Raw genomic sequence first — 23633 nt, 5'->3', positions numbered from 1 at the left:
TTATATTTATGTATTATCTTAATAAAATTATTATTTAATATTTTAATTTAAGATATTAACTTAATAAAAATATTATATTTATGTATAATTAAGATGTAATTTATATTAAAAAAAATATTTTATAAATATTATACAAAATTAAATTATTAAACTAATTTTAGGTTGGATTGGTTACATTTTTTGAATATATGAGTCGGATATGAAAAAAAAGATTTTTAATATTTGATCAAGTGAAATTCGAATATAAATATTAAGAAGTAAAGTCCAAATTGGGTTAAGTAAAAACCTACCCTAATTTGACCCTTTGTCATACCTACGTGTGATGCATGAAATTTTTATTTGTCATAAAATTATTTTAATAAATTAAATCTGCTATGATAATTTATATTTCTTTTAGATTTTGAATTTATTTATTGTATTTATTTCACCTTAAAATAAAAGTATAACAAATTCTTTATATAGAATTGCACTTAAAATTAGATAGTATATTTTGTTGTTATTTTTCTAACAACCTATAAATTGCATTTGATAACTTAGATTAAAATTACTCTATCTTAAAAGTAAAGATTTTAAAAATGTCTTGGTTCAAGAAAAAAACTCACAAAAATTGATTAAGGAGTATCATCAATTTTCATCCAGTGTCCAATTGAGTAAAAAATAAATATTTAAAAATTTAACTAGATAAAATAAATGTTTAAAGATTCAATTAATTAAATTATAATTATAATAATTATAATAATTATTTAATTTTAATTCAAGACTTTTTTATTTAATTAATCTAATTTAAAACTAAATTGGATATGTTTAGCTCTCTTTTCTTACGAATTTATTCGTGATAATATTTATCTCAGTTTTGATAATCTTTTAGTTTTTCCAAATTTTATAAGCATTTCAATTTCAAATTTTCTTCCAACTAAAGAGTGATTAACACATTAAAAATCTTAGAATCTGATTTTTATTTTAAGAAAATAGCAGGTTCTTTCCTATGGCATATTCCAATTTCTAAAGCTTAAATAGTACCCAATTCTAAATGCTGTTGCAAGCAATGCAAATTAAAAAATAAAATAAAATAAAGAAAGAAAGAAAGTGTGTACTATTGACTTTTAGAAGTTATTAAACAAATTAATTAATTAATTAATTTTGCTGAAGAAAAAAAAAGCTCAATTTTATTTTATTATTTTAAAACTATAATGTGGTTGATAAAAGGCAGAAAAGAAAATTTACAAAAATAAAAAACATTAAAAAAACAGTTGCTTTTGTTGCTGGTATAAAATAAACAAGGGATGGAAGTGTGTTTGTGTTTCAGGTTTTCTGCTTGACATAATAACAAGGGAAATAGAGGTCTGTCTGTCCGCGTGTCAGTGTCTGTCTCGTGATCCAATCTTTGTTTCACTTTCTCGTGTTGAGATCATAAGTTACCCATTTTTTGTTTCTTTTTTTTTTTCTTCTAGCGATTTCTTCATCTGGGTATCACGGAATTCGCGTCATTATCCAACTCTTTTTCCTTTAACAAAAATTTTTTCTACAGAGATTGGATTTAATTCATTTTTTTCCGGTTTTTGGTTAACGGATTCAGTACAAATGATTTTAATCAAACTTTTGATCATTTTACTGCATAATGCTAATAAATTGATCCGTAATTTCTGTTAGGATAAATTGCCTTCCTTTTACTTTTTCTGGCTTTTAGTAATTCATATAATATCTTATATTTATAAAAGCAAAGGAAAGACAGTTGAGAAGAGAGTGTGTTGTGGCTCTGATAAATAATAAATAAAAATCAAAATAAAAAGCCAGAGAGCGAGAGAGAGAGAGAGAGAGAGAAATGGCAGGTAGGAATGTAGAGAAGATGGCATCAATAGATGCACAGCTGAGGCTATTGGCGCCTGGGAAAGTCTCAGAGGATGATAAGTTGGTGGAGTATGATGCTTTGCTATTGGATCGTTTTCTTGATATTCTTCAAGATTTGCATGGCCAGGATATCAGAGAAACGGTATTATTACTATTTCTATCACCATTACTCTTCATTCATTTCATTTCGCCTCTCTTTTATATTCACTCCAGCTTCAATCTCTGTTTCATTTTTGTATTGCTACTAAAAACAATGGAGTAACCCAAATACATTCATGAAATGAGGAATTTCATCTTTTGGACTTATAATTTGCCTCTTATTAAAGAAGAGAAATAGCTAATATATTCAGAAGACTATGTGGTTAATGTTAGGTTCAAGAATGTTATGAGCTTTCAGCAGAGTATGAGGGAAAGCATGACCCTTCGATATTGGAGGAGCTTGGTAAGGTAATAACAAGTTTGGATCCAGGGGATTCAATTGTTGTTACGAAATCATTCTCCCACATGCTGAGCTTGGCCAACTTGGCTGAGGAGGTTCAAATTGCTTATAGAAGAAGGATCAAATTAAAGAAGGGAGACTTTGCTGATGAAAGTTCAGCAACAACTGAATCAGACATTGAAGAGACCCTCAAGAGGCTTGTGGGGCCATTGAAAAAGTCCCCTGAAGAAGTTTTTGATTCTTTGAAGAATCAGACTCTAGATTTAGTCTTAACCGCACATCCCACTCAGTCTGTTCGAAGATCTTTACTTCAAAAGCATGGAAGGTTTGTCTGCCAGTTATCTACATACCTTGAGTTGGAAACTTTTACTCCTTATTAAGAGAAGTGATTCTGAAAGTAAAAATATCTGAGCATTTTTATCAAGTATATGTTTCTTGCCCTGATTTTATTACATTGATTGGCTAAAAATGGTGCTTGGAGCTCCGGTCATTCAATCCTTAGATTGAGAATGGCATTTATTAGAAGTTTTATCTCGTTTATGTTATAGTTTACCCAGAATTTTCATTTTGATCTTTCAGGATTCGTAATTGTTTGACTCAGTTGTATGCTAAAGACATTACCCCAGATGATAAGCAGGAACTTGATGAGGCACTACAAAGGGAGGTAAGAATATGCCAAGATTACAATGTGGAGACCAATCAACAATTTTACAACATAATGGCGTATTGTACCTCATTTTCCTCTTGCCATTTCTCTTTCACTTTCTTTTGTGCATTAGTATCAGAAGCTTCACTCCCTTAGAAAGCCATATCAAGGAAAACAAAATACCAAGCACAATTATTGTTTCTGGAATATCTTATTTACTGTTTCAATCTTTTTATTATGTCTTACATCTATCAGCTGGTATATTTTTATGGTGTAATATTTTCTATCTTTTAGATATTTGATTGACATTTTGTTTACATACAAGCTAATTTATCATTGTTATCTTATCTTATAGTTTTATGACACATGACATGATAATTTATATTACTTCGTTTCATTGACTGTATAACATTGCCTACTTCAGTTTTAAGGTCTGATGTTCACCAATAATCAGTCCTTGTATATTGGAATGATATATACGAGACTAGGACTTGTGTGCTTGTTAATAAAAGACCTCCTCCTACTCTCTGTGTTTCATATGTGCTCTTATGCATTTATATGGAGTTTAATGTCCACGCTTATATAATAATTTATTAATGTGCATCTTCTGAAAGCAACTAATAATGCTGATGAAGTTGTGGAATAAAATAATTCATTCATCCCCAGAAATGTAGCTGCCTCTCCTGGGAGGCATGCATCTTGAACGAGGTTTGTATGATCTGCATAGGTTATTTTGGTTCATATAACAAAAAGGACTTGTGGCTTAGCTTCCTCTTTGAACCTTTTCCATATATGCTTCATATCTGAGCTTGGATGTATCTGTAGGGAATTGGGGGTTATATTCCTGATTATCTAAATCAACATTTGACACCTACAATTATGGGAAACACCATTTGTTGCCATGCTCATTACTATCTCTCTTTTATTTTCATATAGATTCAAGCTGCTTTTCGTACGGATGAGATCCGAAGAAATCCTCCTACCCCACAAGATGAGATGAGAGCAGGAATGAGCTACTTCCATGAGACAATCTGGAAAGGTGTACCAAAATTCTTGCGCCGTGTTGACACAGCTTTGAAGAACATAGGGATAAATGAGCGTGTTCCCTACAACGCCCCTCTTATTCAATTCTCTTCGTGGATGGGAGGGGATCGTGACGGTATGTTTCTTTTCCACGTATAATATTTAACTGCAGAATGTCTTGCTTTTTGCATATGCTTTGGTAGTTAAAGACGGCAACATTGCAACTGTAAATCTCATTTATCTTGCTGTAGGTATGTGAAAGAAAAGTAGATAGTGTGCAAAATGGGGTTTATTATTCATTAAACATAGAAATGCTCATTTTAGTCCATATAGTGGGACATCTAAGTGGAGATGTATATTTGATGTGGACTGCAGGAAACCCCAGAGTAACTCCTGAAGTTACAAGAGATGTATGTTTATTGGCTAGAATGATGGCTGCTAACTTGTACTTCTCCCAAATAGAGGATCTTATGTTTGAGGTATTAAAGAGATAACTTCCCTGACCCAGACACTTTTTTCCTCTAGTTAGAGTGTAGTTCATGGTTTATCACGATTTTGATTCTTCTTATTATTTCTTTTTTTTTTTTTGCTCTGGTTTTATTTTCAGTTATCAATGTGGCGCTGCAGTGATGAACTTCGCGTTCGTGCAGATGAACTTCATCGGTCCTCAAGAAAAGATGCAAAGCATTACATAGGTATCTAACATTGATGTTAACATGTTCTTTAAAGATTGCATTTTAGAGTTGCTTTAGTTCATCAGTAATAGTTGTATATATTCTTGTCACTTGGTTGGGAAAAGGAGTGCTTACTGAAGAATATATTCATGAGCTCCATATTATTGACTTATTGTTTGGGCATATTTTGTAGATCTTCTGTGTTGAAAATAAATTTTTTATGAGTGCAGAATTTTGGAAACAGATTCCTCCAAATGAGCCCTATCGTGTTATTCTTGGTGATGTGAGGGACAAGCTGTACAATACACGAGAACGTGCTCGTTACCTATTGGCCAATGGGATTTCTGACATTCCTGAAGAAGCAACTTTCACCAATGTGGAGCAGGTATCTACTTTAAAATCCATCAAATAAACTTTCTGGGGACAGCTGAATTAGTTAATTTCCAAGTGTTGTGTATTTATTACCATTTATTAAAGTAAAGCTTGTTGTTTTTCCCAAATGACATAAAAATGTATTCCTTAAAACTTTTTGTGATGATTCATTTTTTGGTGGTGATTTCATTCAGTTGAATTCTATTTTGGAGATTTTCATGTATTGCAATAACCTTCTGAAAAGGTGAGCAAGCAAGGTCATGCTTGAGACTTTTCTCATGCCTCATTACTTTGGAAGTGGAAAGCAATTCACATTGAGATGCAACCTTGAAGCCTAAGACTATTTATGCTATTTTTGCGATGATTCTTATACATTTATGTTGGGATCAGAACGTAGTGTTTAGTCCAACATAATTATTTCTTCCCTAATATTGACTGGTTCATTTTTGCATTCCTGTAGTTTCTGGAGCCTCTTGAACTCTGCTATAGATCACTTTGTGCTTGTGGTGATCGGCCAATAGCTGATGGAAGCCTTCTTGATTTCTTACGGCAAGTTTCTACCTTTGGGCTTTCACTTGTAAGACTTGATATCCGACAGGAATCTGACAGGCATACTGATGTTCTTGATGCTATCACAAAGCACCTAGACATTGGATCTTATCGAGAATGGACTGAGGAACACCGACAGGAATGGCTCTTATCTGAACTTAGAGGCAAACGCCCTCTATTTGGCCCTGATCTTCCCAAAACAGAAGAAGTCGCTGATGTGTTGGACACATTGCATGTCATTTCAGAACTGCCTCCAGATAACTTTGGTGCCTATATAATCTCAATGGCAACAGCACCATCTGATGTGCTTGCCGTTGAGCTTTTACAACGTGAATGCCATGTGAAGCAACCATTAAGGGTAGTTCCATTGTTTGAAAAACTTGCAGATCTTGAAGCTGCTCCTGCTGCTGTGGCTCGTCTTTTCTCGATAGATTGGTACAGAAACCGGATCAGTGGAAAACAAGAAGTAATGATTGGTTACTCAGATTCTGGAAAGGATGCTGGCCGTCTCTCTGCAGCTTGGCAGTTATACAAGGCTCAAGAGGAACTTGTAAAGGTGGCAAAACAATTCGGTGTTAAGCTTACAATGTTTCATGGCCGAGGAGGGACAGTTGGAAGAGGAGGGGGACCCACCCATCTTGCTATATTGTCTCAACCACCTGACACAATTCATGGATCACTTCGTGTAACAGTTCAAGGTGAAGTTATTGAACAGTCATTTGGAGAGGAGCACTTGTGCTTTAGGACACTTCAGCGTTTTACTTCTGCTACACTTGAGCATGGAATGCATCCCCCTATCTCTCCAAAGCCAGAATGGCGTGCACTTATGGATGAAATGGCAGTAGTTGCCACAAAAGAATACCGCTCTGTAGTCTTCCAGGAACCTCGTTTTGTTGAATACTTCCGCCTAGTAAGTATTCCATCACTATAAGTACATATTTTGGTGCATCAATCTAATCTACAAACTTTCATTAAAACTTCACCATCTTTGAGAAAGTTTTATTTTGGGTGACTGATCTATATCTATAAGCATAGGAGCTGATTTTCAGACAATACAATAATCCACTTTATATATCATAAGTGAATCATTCCCATGTGGAAACATTAAATGCTACTGCAGGGCCAAAAAAATACTGTTGCATGTATTTCATAATTGTCAGAGGATCTGGTTGATCATGTACTAAAGGAAAAAATTGACAAATATCTTGAATCTGAGTTTGAACTTTATTTCTTAAAATTTTCACTTTTTCCTTTTGAAGTATCCTGCCAAGTTCTAAACTTTGATTCTTATATTTTTCAACTTGTCAAATTGTTGAAGCTTAATAGTTAAAGTAAAAACAATGCTTGTGAAAACTGTGGTTTTAGTTTTAACTTCTGTGAATTAACTGGTTGCAGGCAACACCAGAATTGGAGTATGGTCGGATGAATATTGGCAGTCGTCCATCAAAAAGAAAGCCAAGTGGAGGCATTGAATCACTGCGTGCAATCCCATGGATCTTTGCATGGACTCAAACAAGATTTCATTTACCTGTGTGGCTTGGCTTTGGGGCTGCTTTTAAGCATGTCATCGAGAAGGATATTAAGAATCTCCACATGCTTCAAGAGATGTACAACCAATGGCCTTTCTTTAGGGTCACAATGGACTTAATTGAAATGGTTTTTGCCAAGGGAGATCCAGGAATTGCTGCCTTATATGACAAGCTCCTAGTATCAAAGGAACTCTGGCCTTTCGGAGAGAACTTGAGAACTAACTGTGAAGACACCAAGCGTCTTCTTCTCCAGGTAATACAAGGGCTAGATGAGTACACTGATTCTAGAAAAAAGCTATTTACATGGAACCTACAAAGCATTATTCCTTCACTTTATAGGGGGGCTTATTTTCATGAGTTGAGGATTTTTTTGCTTGAGAAATGTCGAATAAGGCACCTGTGCCATAAACCATATATTTAACTTTCTCCCCTTTTAGGTTGCTGGACACAGAGATCTTCTTGAAGGAGATCCATACCTGAAACAGAGGCTCCGTCTTCGTGATGCTTATATCACAACCCTTAATGTCTGCCAAGCATACACTTTGAAGAGGATCCGTGACCCTGATTATCATGTCAAGGTGAGGCCTCACTTATCCAAGGAATACATGGAATCAACCAAGCCGGCTGCAGAGCTTGTGAAACTTAACCCTACAAGTGAGTATGCTCCTGGTCTTGAAGACACTCTTATTTTGACCATGAAAGGTATTGCTGCTGGCATGCAAAACACGGGTTAAAACTAAACATAGCCGCTAAATTTGCGTTATGGTTTTCATATGTTCTCATGCTTCATCAAAGTATATTCCTATTGTATGAAATGCATGTTGTAGCCTTTGAAAGGCTGAATAATTTGCCGCAAATAAATCCTTTATTATTATTATTATTATTATTTCTGGTTTCATCAGCTAGAACTAGAAATTCAATTTTCTTATTTCTTTATTTTCACCTTGCCTTTGATATGAGGGTCATGATCTTCACAAAAACATGAAGGTGGAAGGCATGGAACTCATGTTTTGCATGTTGATGTTTCCATCTGAACATGAGATTACAAATTTCAACTTTAGTAAATTTTTTTGAACATAGAATAAAAAAGGAATTTTAAGTTAGTATTATGTGTACTTCCCATTTAACAGGAGTTTTGTTCCATAATTTACTGTTATCTTTACCCAGTATTTTACAGAAATCGTACAAGATAACTTACTGTGATATTCTAGAAAGCATTTTACTCTTCACCAGAAGAAAAATCAATGCACCAAAAACTTCTGTTTTCTCTAATCAAAAACCTTTCAAATTTGATAAATATCTTTTAGAGTTTATATTTAATGCATTATCTTCTCATAGTGAATTAGATTATACCATTTTGTTAATAAGTAAATATTAACTTTTAAAAAAATATAAAAGGTTAAATACTTTTTAAAAATTTATTCATTAATAAAATAATATTATTTTATTTGTTTAAAAATGATATCATCTAATTCATTGACAATATATAAAATATATATAATATTTTAAATATAAATCTTATCTTTTAATGGTTAGGAATCACAGTTTACCCAGTAACTTGAATTAAATTTGAAAGTTAATACCTCTCCAGGAAAGTGTAGTTAAATACGGGTACACCAATGAAAAATGAAGACCACTAGAATCAGAAAAACACCCCGTTGCAAGTTGAGGTTTTTGTAGCATTAGTATTACGTAGTTGTCACTCAATTTTATAGTAAATTCCTATCGGTTACATGATCGTCATCTTGTTGAAAAAAAAAATGACTTGCCCCTGTCGTTGAAGTTGACACCAATACGAAGAATCCAATGCATCAAGTAATCTTTAATTAATTAGTTTCAAAGTGCATTTATGAAAACACTTTTTTTTTTTAATTTATTTCGTCGTATCAAATTTTGGATAGTTTTGCTCATGAGCTTATCGATCGAAATTTTGAGAAATTTGAACATAAATTTTAAACTTATTAAATGATTAGATAAATAAATAAAATTTGATCAAAAAATAAGATTAAGTTTGAGTTTTATCATTTAAAACTTAAGTTTACTCTAGTTTGATACGAAAATTAAAAATATTTTTTTATTATAATGAGACAAAACATATTTATTTTATTTTTATAATAGATAAAGTCTATTTATTTTATTACTTATGATATGATAAAATTTATTTTTTTATACAAAATAATAATTTAATTTTAAATTGAATTCAACAAAATTAAATTGATCCAAACCCAAATGAATCATAAATTTAATTAAAATTAATTAAATTAATAATTTACAAAAAAATAAAAATAAAAATTTTTCTTTAATTTTAAATACTAATGTTTTAGCATAGATTTTAATTTTATTATTTCACGTAAAAAAGAATTTGAACAGAAAATGAATAAAAAAATTAGATCAAATCAAATTTAAATTTACTTAAAATGCATAAATATTATATCAAATCCAATCCAACCTAACCTATAAACAGATCTAGTTTTGAAATACAAGAGATTAATTAAAATAGTTTATGAGATATAATGAAATCTTTGTTTGCATTAATGAAGTTCATACCAATAAACACGTTCAAACCACTAAACACTCCTACAGAGAACCAAAAAACTAACTTTTAAGTTTGTGTTTTCTACAACAAATAAAGTTTAAGTGACTTACCTCTACTTTAAGATTAAAAGGGAGAGAATTTTGAATTCAAGAGAATGTTTGAAGTATGTACAAATGTATTCTAACCTTCTCTATTTATAGAAAATTGATTTAGAAGCTATTCATTAATAACACAATTTTATGAATGATTATAGCTGTCAGTTGTAACTTTTAGCATTGTTTCTGAATTCAAAAGAGAAACGAAAACCCTTTTTTTTTTCTCAATGAACAAGTTGAAAAGACTTTGCAAATAAGGGAAACTATCATGTAGGATCAAAATAAGCCAAAAGCCTTGGACATGAGAGAACATGAACTTCAGTGGTTAAAACTTGTTCCAATCCAAAATCTCAAGTCTCATGACAAGAGGGACAAGATTTATAGGAGAAAAAAAAAAGTATAACCTCACGTTATGTAACCCAAGTCCCATCTTCATACTTGCCCAAAAATTTTTTTTAAAAAAAAAAAGATTGAGGTCTTAAAACTAAAAGCAAAGATTTATCTCTACATAGCATTTTACAGAAATTATACAAGAATAAGTATTTGCTATTTTCTACAAAGCATTTTAATAGTTCAACAATAGAAAATTTAAAAGTTTTTTCCCATTCAAAAACCTAGTAAATACCCTGCAATGATCTAAGAATGGTAGAGTTTTCTTGTTTCATTTGTCTTCTGCACAAGGCTTTCATGTTTCATTTATTAATTTATTATCTAATAATAAAAAATTAAAAAAAAAAGAAGTTTAACTGTTCAAGGACATTTGAGGTTTTAGGTAAACTATAAGGGCAAAATGAAAAATAATATAAAAGCTACGATCGGACCAAAAAGATCCTGTGATTGATCACCACTAGCTACATCGTGCTGAAGATCTATTTGGATCTCAACTGGCCAATCGACATTAAAAAAGATGGCAATTGGTCCCCACAGAAAATCTATTGCATTCAAATGCAGCCTAAATTAGAGGTTGAATGTATAGTTTAGAAAAAAGAAATACTATTTCTTTTTTTTTTCTTTTTGAAATATGTCCAAATAAAAAAAATTAAAAAAGCTATACAATTGTCCTCATATACACATTACGACATACAAACACTTAAATATATAAGATTAATAATCATAAACTAATATTATTCAATTATTTTCATTTTTCAAATAATTAATAAAATACTTATATTTATCATTTATATTTTAAAATTTGTCATATAATTTCTTCTTATTTATGATTAACTATTATATGACCTCACAGAATTATTAATAACTTGTTATGATTGAATTTGACCATGATCTTATCCAATCTCATTTGAAAATTTAGGTTTCAATTTATAATTTTTCTTCATTGTTGAAATCAACTAAAATCTCTTTTTGCACTTTTCTCTTTTTTAATATGAGTTAATTAGATTATTTTTTTCAAAATAAAAAAATATTAAATTTTATATTCTTTAATAATTTTAAATCTTATCATTTTTTTTAGAATCTATTTGAATCCTATCATACAATCAATGAGATGCCATTGGATCACTTTTTGAGTTTAACTATACCAAGTTTTGCATTTGGATTACATGGGGCAATGTGGTTAGTGTTGTTTAACTACATTGCACCCACAATTCGGAGTAAAAATTTTCAAACTCATTGTAACATTTATTTTTTAAACTACACCTATTTAAGGTTTTTTTCTTTTTTTTTTTATCCTTAAAGGTGTAGTGTAATGTAAGGATGAAAATGTCCTCACTACTTAAACTCTTTCCTTTTGTTTTTTTTTTTTTTATTTAAAAACTTTTTAAATTATTTATATTAATTTAATATAATAAATAAATCTATATAATTATCTAATAAATAGATAATAACTAAAAAGTTAAAATTAAATAAGTACATGAATAAATAATAAATAATCTAATCTAATAAATTATTAAATAATTTATACATAAAAAGTTAATAAATAATTAGAGTAATTTTCAATTTATTAACAAAAATATTATTTAAAATAAAATAATTTTAATAATTTATTAATTTCATAAATATTAAATATATATTATAAATTTCAGTATATATAAATTTTAATTTAATATGTTTAATAATTATTTTTTACTACATTTCACTTCATCATAATCATTATATTTACATTCAAATATAAATAACATTATTAATTTTAATCCTATCATGGTCTCATTAAAATTCAATTTGAATTGTATCATTATTTAGTTGCCATTGGACCAATTTTTGAGTCCAATCGTATCATACTTTGCATTTGGATTACGTTGGGCAACGTTATTAGCGTCTGACAACTGCAGTGCACCAGAATGTGGGACTGGACCTTTTGGGGTCTATCCAGTTCAAAATTCACTGTAGCATTTTATTTTAAAAGTACCCCTGCTTAAGTGGTTTTTTTCTTTTTTTTTTTGGTGTTATTTTATCTTTAAAGGTACAGTGCGGGGACGAAAATGTTCCAGCTACTTAAGTCTTTTCCTTTTTCATTCTTATGTTTTGTTTAAAACTTTTTAAACCACTGTATTAATTTAATATAATAAATAAATTTATATGATTATCTAAGAAATAATTAATAACTAAATAATTAAAATTTAATAAATACATGAATAACTAATAAATAATATAGTCTAATAAATTATTAAATAATTTAATAATAAAAAAGTTAATAAATAATTGAATAAATAATTCTATTAATTTTTAATTTATTAAGAAAAATATTATTTGATAAAAAATTTAATAATTTAACAATTTTAATAATTTTAATATATGTTATAAATTTTAATTATTTATTAATTTTAATACATGTTATAAATTTCATTATATAAAAATTTTAATCTAATATTTTTAATAATCATTTTTTCTTTTCATTAAATTTCATATTTTCATCACTATTATATTTATATTTAAATATATATTTTATCATTAATTTTAATTTTATTATTATCATAATTAATCTCATTATTATAATAATTAATCTTACTACAAGTTCTATTTTTAATTTTAGTGAAATATATCTCATACTCTATTTAAACAACTCCTAAGTAACACACTAAAAAATAACGCAGTACATTAGTCAATCGTCACCCTTTGAGTTTATATTTTAAAAGAATATTTTTTGAAAAAAAAAAAAAAAGAATTTAAGTTAATTGGGATTGGGCTATTTGTGCCATTTGGAGCCGAGAAGGAGGATGTTTTAGTATTTTCATCAGTGGAGAAAAGCCCTAGCTCTAGCAGCTGCAGCCAGCCATCTCCTTTGCGCTTCAGGCGTCTAATGTATACTGCTACGACTCCCCTTCTGCTGCCTTGGCTCCCTTGGGGTGGGCTGATCCTGCTCTTTTATAATAAAGAAAGGGTTAGCTCTCGTGGGACTTAAATTTTATTTAAATTCTACTTTAATCTTTAAATTTTTAAAAACTTTAATTAAATCCTTAATTAGTTAAAATTATTTTATTTTATTCTTTTTTGTCTATGAAACCATTTAAATTAATAGTAAATACCAACTTGCATCATGTAATAATGTCAGATAATATCTTATATGATAAATGAGAAATTAAAATATAATATTCTCAAAATTTAAGAGCCAAAGTTGAAATTATCTCAAAATTTTATATATTTCATACATATTTTATAAAAATATTAAATATAAAATTATATTTACATATTATTTTATAATATAACTTATTAGATAGATTTTTGTTTTAAATAGAAAATAGATATTCAAAACTTAAAATTAAGTTAAAATTTTTAATTTTTTTAAAATTTAATACATTTTAAAAATAAAAAATTTTTATTAATAATATAATTTACTCATAAGTCTTAATAAAACATATTACTTTCTTTCCAACAAATTTATTTTTTTAAAATATTAAATATTTTTTATTTTTCCTTTTAAATATATTTTATAAAATACATTTAATAAAAAATAAAAAATAAAAATATTTTCAATTATATTTTATATTTTATATGAATATAAAAGTTTTTACATTTTTAATAGATTAATAAATCTATTTTTGAAAATGATCTAAAAATTTTTACATAATATTTTAACATGATATAGAGTTTTTATTTAATTTCTTAAACCTATATAAAAATTTTTACTTAATTTTTTAAAATGATATGTGTAGACATCTCATTTTGTACGAATTTTTCTCAATATCAGCTTTAAGCCCAATAGAACAAATTTTAATTTTAATTTTAATTTGATTTCTTTATTATTATTGTTTAAATTTACTTGCTTTAAAAAGTATAAAAAAGGTCAAAAGGGTAAAAAGTCAAAAATAAAAAATAAAATCAAATGATGAAAATGTGATTTATGAACCCACAATTCCATCTTGGATTCAAATTTTGAGAATTAATAATGAATGAGAAAATCAGGAAGAATTAGTTCTCAGAAAATCAAATCAAATAAATTTGGTTGAATTGATTCGTTTCAAAGTTTAAAAGGGATTCAATCCTTATAAGAATAGGAAACCAGACACATTGAAGGAAAGGAGAAATAAAAAAAAAAGGTGAAATTTTAGGTTTTTTTTATGGTTTCTGGAAATCTTAAAGAAAGTTTTTTAGGTTTTTTAATTATAGAAAATCAGTGACACAGGGGTTGGATTTTTAGTTATAGGTTTTAAGTGTTTTTTTTTTAGTTTAGGGTTTTAACATTCACGAGGGTTTGATTTTTTATCTACTTGTTTCAGTGTTTTGAAGGTTAAGTTTCAAGAATTTTGGTTTTATTTTTTATTATTATTATTTTGGAAGTTTAGGTATAGGTTTTGTTTGATTTGAAATTGTGAAAATAATTCGAGTTTCTATGTAAAGTTTGGTGAATTTCTTGAAAATTTTATGATTTTTTGGGTTTGGGAAGATTCTAAAAAAAAATTTGGATTTCCAATAAAGCTTTGAATATTCTGACAACATCCACGGTGGTCGGAAGGGGACGAAAGTTGCCGCTTTCTAGGTTCATTTGGTTTCTAAAAAAATTTGAAGTTGTCAGTGGCTGTTTGAATTTCACTGCGTTGAAAACTAGGATTTTTGGTCGAGATCTAGGGATTTTGAAGTTTATGATCAAGCTTTTAGAGAAACAGCAGAGCAAATATAGGCTAGAGAGAGGGTGCAAAGGAATTTAAGAAAAAATAATTTTTTTTGCTTTTATACGGTATTGAAATGCGTCATTTTAGGGAGAATATCTGACCTGCGTGAACTCAACTTCAGACTTGACCCGGTCGCAGGTTTCTTTTTTTTTTTCATTTTTGTTTATATTTTTATTTATTTTATTTTTAGATTTTCTTATTATTATTATTATTATTATTATTATTATTGTTGTTATTGTTGTTGTTGTTGTTATTGTTGTTGTTTTATCTTTAATTATTATTTTACTTATTTTAAATTAAAAATTTTATTATTTTTTAAAATACCTTTGTAAATTTTATTTTATTTATTTATTTAAAAAAACAAAAAAAAATGTTTCTAAACTAAATTCATGAATCTTACTAAACTATTTGAGAATTTTTCATGAATTTAAATTTTTTTATGAATTCTACCAAACTATTGAAAAATATCATAAATTAATTTTTATAAAAAAATTTGTTATTAATAAAATATTTTATTTTGATCCTACCAAACTATTGGAGTATTTGCATTTTAAATTAAAATCTTATCAAACTATTAGAAATTTAATACATTTTTCTAAAAAAATTTTATAAGGAAATCTTACCAAACTATTGGGAGATTTGCATTAAGGTAAATCTTACAAATTTATTGAAAGATTTTACTAATTATTTTTTTGAATAAAAATATATTAATGAATTCAATAACAGAACCTCTTCAATGTATGACACTAGTCTCTATAAATACTCTCGAAGTGAGAGAATTATCTTAAATTACTACCAAACTATTGGAGTAATTTGAATATCAATTTTCAACATTAAATATTTTGGTAAATTATAAATATAGTTAATGTTTAGATAATTTGAAATCAAACTGGTATCATTCTTTGGATGAACGTGGTGAGGATACTATGAATTTTTTCACGTGTAACTATACTCCCGAATCTAAAATCTGATTTCTTAGACTAGAATCTACTATTAAAGATACCTAAGTCAATTTTGAGAGTCATCTTTACATAGAACAGATTTGATCAGATGACCAATCACACCTTAATAAAAAAGATTAGTGTCGACTCTTTTAATCTATATCTAGCAATAGATCCATGAATTTACACGTTATGATAATATGTAATTTTAACAAAATTATTTTGAAAGTTTCAACTTAAGTTTAATTTTTTAAAAAATCTATTTTCTATTAAAATATTATTCTATTAATAAATCATATCATAGTAAAAATTAAAATATATTTTAAATTATAATATTTTATAAAAATATATTTTAAATATATAAAAATCAATTTTTTCTTGAATTATTTTTATCTTTTCCTTTATTTATTTTTTTATAAAATATATTTGAAAAAGGAAAATAAAAGACATTTAATATTTTAAAAAATATATTTTATGGATAGAAAATAATATTTTTATTTTGATTTATGTGTACAATAATATTTTAATAGAAAATATATTTTTTGTTTTTAAAATGATATTGAATTTTTAACTTAATTTTAATTTTTAATAATCTATTTTCTATTAAGAACTAAAAAATATAACTAATAAATTATATTATAACAATAAATATACAAATATAATTTTAAATTTAATATTTTATAAAATATATATGAAATATATAAAATTTTAAGATAATTTCATTTTTTGTTATTAAATTTTGAAAAAATTCTATTTTGATCTCTCAATCGTCATGTGAGATGTTAGCTAACGTCATCACATGGTATCAGTTAGTATTTATTGTTAATTTAAACGATTCTATAGAAAGAATGATCAAAATAAGATAACTTTAAACAATTAGAGATCCGATTATTAAATTTTTTTAAAATATAGAGATTAAAATAAAATTTGAATCAAAATTTAAACATTATGAGTGCTATTAACTCATTAAAAAAAATAGTGTTGTAAGATGATTTTCTCAGTTACTGCTGGTGTTTTTTAGATTGTTTTGAGAAGAAAAAACTATGTGCAATAAGCCGATGCTCTGGAACAAAGAAAGAATGAAGCTAGCATGGTAGTGTGCATAGAAATTGAATCCTTCCAATGGGTCAACTTGTTTGCGCTCTTTGGGTTGCCTCTCTTTCTAGGGGGCATTGATGAAAGGACCTGGTTTTAGGCCTACATTTTTATGTACTGTTTGTGTTAAGCAATCATTTTATAAATTGTTGTCTTTTGTTTTGTGGTTTTTGTTTTTTTTAAGATTTTAGAATTATGTATTCATTTCAATGTGATTAGGAGTGTAATCGAGCTAAATCGAGATGATACAATGAAAAGTTTAAGCTGGACTCTCAACTTACCACTCGATACTCAACTTGAACTTAATTAAGTTTTATTTTCTTAGCTCGAGCTTGATTTATGATCGAAATCAAGTTATTTAAGCTCGCTCGATTAGGCTTGATTAATATATAAAAATAAACTTAATTCTTATACTCAACAGAAGCTCAATCCTTGAGATTAAGATCTTTTACAACTATTTTTTATCAAACATAATAAAAAATATCTTAAATAATCTTCTGTCATTTTTTTTTTGAGATTATTCAAAGCGTTTTTGGTCATAAATGCCTTGAATAATCTCTTAAAAAATTGAATGGGGTTATTCTAGGTGTTTCTGATAAAAAACACCTTAAATAATCCCTTTTAATTTTTTATTGAGAATTATTCAAAGCATTTGTGCCCAGAAAATGCCTTAAATAATTTCTTACAAAAAGTTGAATAGGATTATTCGAAGTATTTCTAACAAAAAACGCCTTCAATAATCTCTTTCAATTTTTATGAGGGCTAAAATTATCTTAAATAATCCCGTCAAATTTTTTGGAAGGGATTATATTTTTTTTTGAATTATTCAAGATGTTTTTTTTTATAAGAAACATATTGAATAATCCTTTACAAAAACTTGAATTGGGTTATTCAAAACATTTATATTAAAAAACACATTGAATAATTCCCTTCAATTTTTATGAGGAGATTATTCATGATATTTTTTGCTCAATTTTTATTAGAGATTATTTAATGCGTTTTTGCCCATAAATCGCCTTGAATAATCTCTTACAAAAATTAAATGAAAATATTCTAAAAAAAATGAGAGTGGATCTTCTCATAAAAATTAAAAAAGATTATTTAATATATTTTTAGCTAGACACACTTTGAATAATCCTTTTCAATTTTTATTAGAGGATTATTTAAAACGCTTTCTGGCAAAACACTCCTAGAATAATTCTAAAAAAATTTTAAAAGAAATTATTCAAAGTATTTTATATCAAAAATATCTTAAATAATTATTTTTAATTTTATAAAAAATTTTTCAAAGTATTTTAGGTTATAAAACACCTTAAATAAACTCTATTTAAATATATATATATATAATAAAAAATTTTGATTAAATTCATGAGTTATTTGAATCGAATATTAATATATTTGAATTCAATTTATTTAATAAATTAAATTATTTAAGCTTTAATTTGATGATTATTAAATCAAATTTAAATTTTAATTGAATTAACTTTTAAAAATTTATGAATACTAATGTATCGTACTATTGAAATCAATCTCTTCAATTTGATTTTTTTTTTTTTTTTTGCGATTCATATAAAACACGACGGTTCCTTCAAACTGCAACTGTTTCTTGCCAAGCTAGTGCTAGTAGTACTAGTTGCGAATCCCCGCAAGTTTAAAGTGAAAAATGTGGCTAATGGGGGTGAGTTGATTTGATTTGATGGTGTCAGACCCAAAACGTTGCATTGATTATTGATGCATCAAGCTAAGTTCTTGTCCGGGGTATAGTATGTAAAAATGTCAAATCTGACTCCAACACTAACACACTTTGAGATCAAAGATGTAAAAATTTCAGTGGATAATAAAAATAAGTCTGATCGATTTACATAGACCGCAAATTAAATCGTATAGAATTATAAATATGGAGATTTAAATTTAAATATATTTAATATTATTTTTTAAAATTAATTATAATAATTATATGAGCTAAATTTTAGATTTAATTATTGTGTTATTGATATTTATTGAAAATAATGATCTATTTAAATTATTTGTATATGAGATAGAGCAAAATTTTTATTTAGAGTTTTTTTAACATAAGAAGTCAAAGCTTAAGAAAAATTGAAAAAAAAAATGTGGGAGATCGAACCTCGGTATGAAATTTAATTCCTAAGATATGTGATGAACTATTTAAACTAAATTCAAATTCAAATTTTCAACTTAAATTCTCATGAAGATTAAAAAATTCTTAAATTTTTATTTTATTTTATAATATGATCAGTGTATTTTTAAGTTTTGCTTGAATTTAATCTTATTTTAAATGATTTTTTAATAGTTTTTTAAATGATTTTAATGATTAATTTGATGCATACTCTTTTATATTTAGTATAAAAGAGGTCATAATTTAAGAAGATTTTAACTTAAAAATAAGAAATTGAATTGCAAGTATTAAAATTTAAACTTAAATGTGTTTAATACCACTTTTTAAAATTGGTTACATGAATCATATGAGTTAATTTCAAATTCAATTATTGTCTTATTGATGCTTATTGAAAATAATAATCTACTTAAATTATTAGTATATAAGATTTAGAGTAAATTTTCAATTTAGAATATATATATTTTTTGTCAAGGCCTAAGAGAAATTTGAAAGAAAAAATTCTAAGTGTTGGAAATCGAATCTTAGCCTTTATAAAATCCACTTTCTAAGATGAGTGGACTGTTTAAGCTGAATCCAAATTTAAATTTTCAACTTAAATTCTCATGAAGATTAAAAATTGCTTACTATTTTATTATTTATAATATGATCAATATATTTTTAAGTTTTGCTTGAATTTAATCATTTTTAAATGACATTTTTATAAATTTTTAAAATAATTTTAATGATTTATTTGATTTGCGCTCTTTAATTTTTTTTTTTTGTACAAAAAAAGTTGTAGTTTGATAACAGAGAAAGGGATTGTAATTGCTAAGATTTGAATATCAAATTTACTAAATAATAGCTTCTAAGAATCATTTTAAAAAAAAATTAAACTCAAGCAACACTTAAAAATACACTTGTCATATTGTAAAAAATAAAATATTAAATTTTTAATCTGCGTGAGAATTTAACCACTCTTCCACGTTGATCAAAAGCGATTACAACTTTTTGTTATCCTTATGCTTTGTATTAGTTATGTATTGCATACAATTTTTTCAAATTTTTTGGCCAAATAAAATTTGTTAATTTAAACTGACATTCCTATTTAATGGTATTACGCACATACATTACATGGGCCAAAAGATAAGTAAAAATTTTTTATTGTTTATCAATTATAATGATTAATAAGAGAAAGTAAGTTATGATTCTTCTTATCAGAAGTTTCTATTTACAAATTTAATCCAAATAAATACATTTGCAATATGAGAAGTGATGAACAATCAAGGAATATACAATGAAATGAAAAGCAATTCCATTATTTATTTTGATTCCAAACGTAAACCAAATAAAGAGGGTTGGTATGATATTAGGAGGTCTAAGGGGATTCGAATTTTAGAGATCTTATATATCCTAAGAATAGTAATAACCAAATAAACACTTGAATGAAAAAGAACTCAATTATTCATTTGATTCTAAATAAATTTAATAATTTGAAATTCATATTGTGTCCGTTTTGTGTCAAATATAAAAATTATTGTGTTATAATTCGTATTGACATAAGAATACAAAATATATTTTTTTATTTTTATCAAATTTATATATGATTTTTATCAAAATCTTAAATCATATCACTTTATATATATTTTTATATTATTTTCATATTATATCATTATATTATATTTAAAATTATTAGATCTAATTTTAAACATAACTTAAACAAGGAGACTTTGGTTATTGTAAAGTTATTATGACAATAAAGGAATATTCATATATATATATATATATATATTTCCACTAGAAGTTGGATTTAATGTTAGCCTTGGTTGACAAAAAAGAAGTCCTGATAATAAAGATGACGACGCCTAAGCACCACACATACTTACCATTGCGTCCATGCGTGAATCATTTCAGCCACAGCCATCCTTTGCGGCCGATTGATCGAATACAAGCAGAGGAAGAACTTATTTGCTCTGGCTGTGGCCTAGATGTTACGGGTTCAATTTTCAGGTGCACCAAGTCTGACTGTAATTTCCTTCTTCACAAGTCATGCTTCAATTTGAAATTAGAGGTGCAACACAAATCCCACCCTCACCACTCTCTCAAACTTCTCTCCACCCCTCCTCACGATTACATTAGTGGCCTTTTCATTTGTAACGCTTGCTATGACTATGGCACTGGTTTTGACTACCATTGCTCCATATGTAAATTTGATCTCCATGTTGGATGTGCTCAACTGCCCCAAACCATAAAGCATAAGGATCACCAACATCTACTCACTCTCTACTATTCCTTCTCATGCATCAACGAGAATATTAAAACTTTCCTTTGTGATCACTGTGGCCAAGATTTGCCAAATCGGCTCTGGGTTTACCATTGTAAGAAATGCGATTTTGGCATCCACTCACGATGTACAATTCCTGATTGTTCTCGTCATTTGTCTTGAAAACTATCTTTCGAGGAAAAAATTCAAAAGGTCTTAGCCCTTAAAATAAATCACATATGATTCAATTTCACTATTAAATAAACTTTTATGTACATATCATTCATGATATTCTATATTTATGCTTTTCCCAAATTTGTTAATTTATTTTTTATTGTTAATTCAGTTATTCAATTTGCAACATAGGTCTCTTCTAGGTTCTTGAATATATGATTATAAAATGGCTTTATTTTCTTTCTTTAGTTAGAACATTATGACTATGATGATCATGCCTCCGACTTCCAATCTGAATCCATGATTAATACACCTAATGACCTCAAAACATTGTTCAGAAGCAATGGTTTAAGTGCAGCAGTCTCAAATTCTGCTAATTGGTTAGGATCCGATCTTAATCTTATTGAGGCTACTTCATATGTTAACATTGCCCCGTTACCTGTCAGTCACGGCAGCCACAACGAATATCCGGTTACTCATTTATGCTGGTTTACCAAATTTAATTTGCCGTGCTAATAATGCATCTTCTGTTGAGATGATTATGAGGATCTTCCCAGTCACCCTTTAGAATGAGGCTGGGCTTTGGTATGATCTTAACATAGAGCCATACCATTCATTTTGTAGGGAAGAAATAAAGACTTCCTTTCTGCAGGCATACCATAAAACCTAAGTAACAGATTAATGATTAATCAAGGCAGTGAGGAGTGTGGAGGCTCATATTTTCTGAGACTGCAATGGAGTTTCCAGAGATGGCCTGATTATGGGATCCCAGAAATTTTTGTTAAAGAGATTTTTGTTGATGGACCGAGGGAGGATTTTCAGAATTGGATAATTCATTGGAAAAGCGTTGAGGCTTTCTTTTGCTTTTGAGCAAGTGACAGGCATCAAGTTTTCAAGGAACAGGCATCAAGTTTTCAAGGAAAAAGGATTTGAAATGTGATTTCCTTGGAGGAAAGGAATTGCGGAATGAGGGAGAGAATGAGAGAGTTGTGGAAAAACACAAAGGATGACAAACAATAGATGGATTCTTCGGACAAGAATCAAAGCGATGAAGCAATAAAAAAGGAGAGGGTAGTGTTGTGGCGAAGATTGAAGAGGAAAATTAATGTTGGAGACGTGGACTGTTGGAAGAAGCAGCTTGACAGAACCAAGCTGCCATATATTTCCAGATATTCTAATGTATTCTGATTTTCTTTTCTTATTGATTCTTGGTTAATCTTTTCTGTATTAATAAGAAAACTCCGAGCTTGGTATACGAGTAAAGTGATATCAACTCAATTTAGAAATTTATAAACAATAAAATATATGTCTTACTAAAAATATAGTAGTAATTTAATTTTTCTTCAAATCATAAAAATCCAATTTTAATATTACTTTTTTCCATATTAGAAAATTTGTACTTGTTTAAAAAAAATTGTATGATATAAATCCCATATTTTCTCTCATTTACAGTTTAAAATAATTGTAAAGTTTTCTTTTCTTTTAATTTTTATCTACATAATCAAAATTTTATTTCACTTATATAGTGTATTAAGTTTAGCCTGTGCACTGCACGAGAAGTCTTTTTATCTTAAAGAAGGCTTAAATAATATATATGTATGCATAAATGTACGTGCATATATATATATATATACATATATATAAATTTAAAAAATTTTTGTTTAAAAAATAATTTATTCATATTATTTTATTGAAATAAAAATTAAAATAAAAAACAAACTAAATTTAAAAAATAATCAAAAAATTAAAATAACAACATATTGAAGAAAAAAATTATTATGAAGGGTAAATTCCATCTAAATTCATAAGTTTGAGCTAAATTCAATACAAATCTATTAGTATAACAAATAGACAACTCACCCTAAACACTTCAATTTATTAGGACAAAAAAATCCTTTCATTAACTATAGGTTAAGGTCCTAAAATTAAGATCATTTTATCCCTAAATACTCAATATATTTGTTACCAACATAAACCCTGAAGGTGAAGATGCAGAAGCTACAAAATTGAAGAGTAGTAGTAAAGATATTAGAATTTATTGGGCTAGAAAAGTGAGATAATTTTAACTTTTTCTTAGTTTTTTCTTATGATGACAAATTAAGATGCTGAAGCTACATGTTGTTTTACTTATTTGTGTATTTTTTTAAAAATATTGTTCACTATGTGTTTGTTCATCAAGTAATTAGGGTTTGTTCTGTCATGTTTGAAAAAAATTATTTGTTGTTTTGTTGTTATGGCTTTTGACCATATTTTGTTTATTTATGTATTATTTT

At 27.4% G+C, this 23633-nt stretch overlaps 1 protein-coding gene, 1 non-coding gene and 1 pseudogene across 2 annotated transcripts; all 3 read left to right on the top strand.

Annotated features, from left to right (window-relative positions):
• The first annotated feature begins 1297 nt into the window (after positions 1–1297).
• LOC111299714 (phosphoenolpyruvate carboxylase 2) lies at positions 1298–7968 on the top strand. Its single transcript, XM_022895099.2, has 10 exons — positions 1298–1990; positions 2221–2612; positions 2867–2951; positions 3870–4092; positions 4332–4435; positions 4564–4651; positions 4861–5015; positions 5463–6461; positions 6947–7333; positions 7518–7968. Exons 1-10 carry the CDS (start codon positions 1823–1825, stop codon positions 7812–7814), a joined length of 2898 nt encoding a protein of 965 aa, XP_022750834.2. The 5' UTR covers positions 1298–1822; the 3' UTR covers positions 7815–7968.
• An 8824-nt stretch (positions 7969–16792) lies between these two features.
• Positions 16793–16920, top strand: LOC149513758 (small nucleolar RNA snoR100). Its single transcript, XR_016330186.1, has one exon. It is a non-coding gene; the product is annotated as a small nucleolar RNA snoR100 (small nucleolar RNA).
• Positions 16921–20762: 3842 nt separating this feature from the next.
• LOC111300970 (protein VACUOLELESS GAMETOPHYTES pseudogene) lies at positions 20763–21556 on the top strand (annotated as a pseudogene).
• Positions 21557–23633: the final 2077 nt, after the last annotated feature.

This window comes from Durio zibethinus, chromosome 18, assembly GCF_047325235.1.
Source record: "Durio zibethinus cultivar Kanyao isolate XHJ-2024 chromosome 18, ASM4732523v1, whole genome shotgun sequence".
NCBI classification, from domain to species: Eukaryota; Viridiplantae; Streptophyta; class Magnoliopsida; order Malvales; family Malvaceae; genus Durio; species Durio zibethinus.
The sequence above is the reverse complement of the archived record's forward strand: the minus strand, read 5'-3'. Positions and strand labels throughout refer to the sequence as shown.

Coding starts and splice junctions, on each gene's coding strand:
- LOC111299714 (XM_022895099.2), top strand. CDS start 1,823: ATGGCAGGTAGGAATGTAGAGAAGATGGCATCAATAGATGCACAGCTG. Junction 2,613..2,866: donor TTACTTCAAAAGCATGGAAG/GTTTGTCTGCCA, acceptor TTGATCTTTCAG/GATTCGTAATTGTTTGACTC. Junction 4,652..4,860: donor AGATGCAAAGCATTACATAG/GTATCTAACATT, acceptor TTATGAGTGCAG/AATTTTGGAAACAGATTCCT.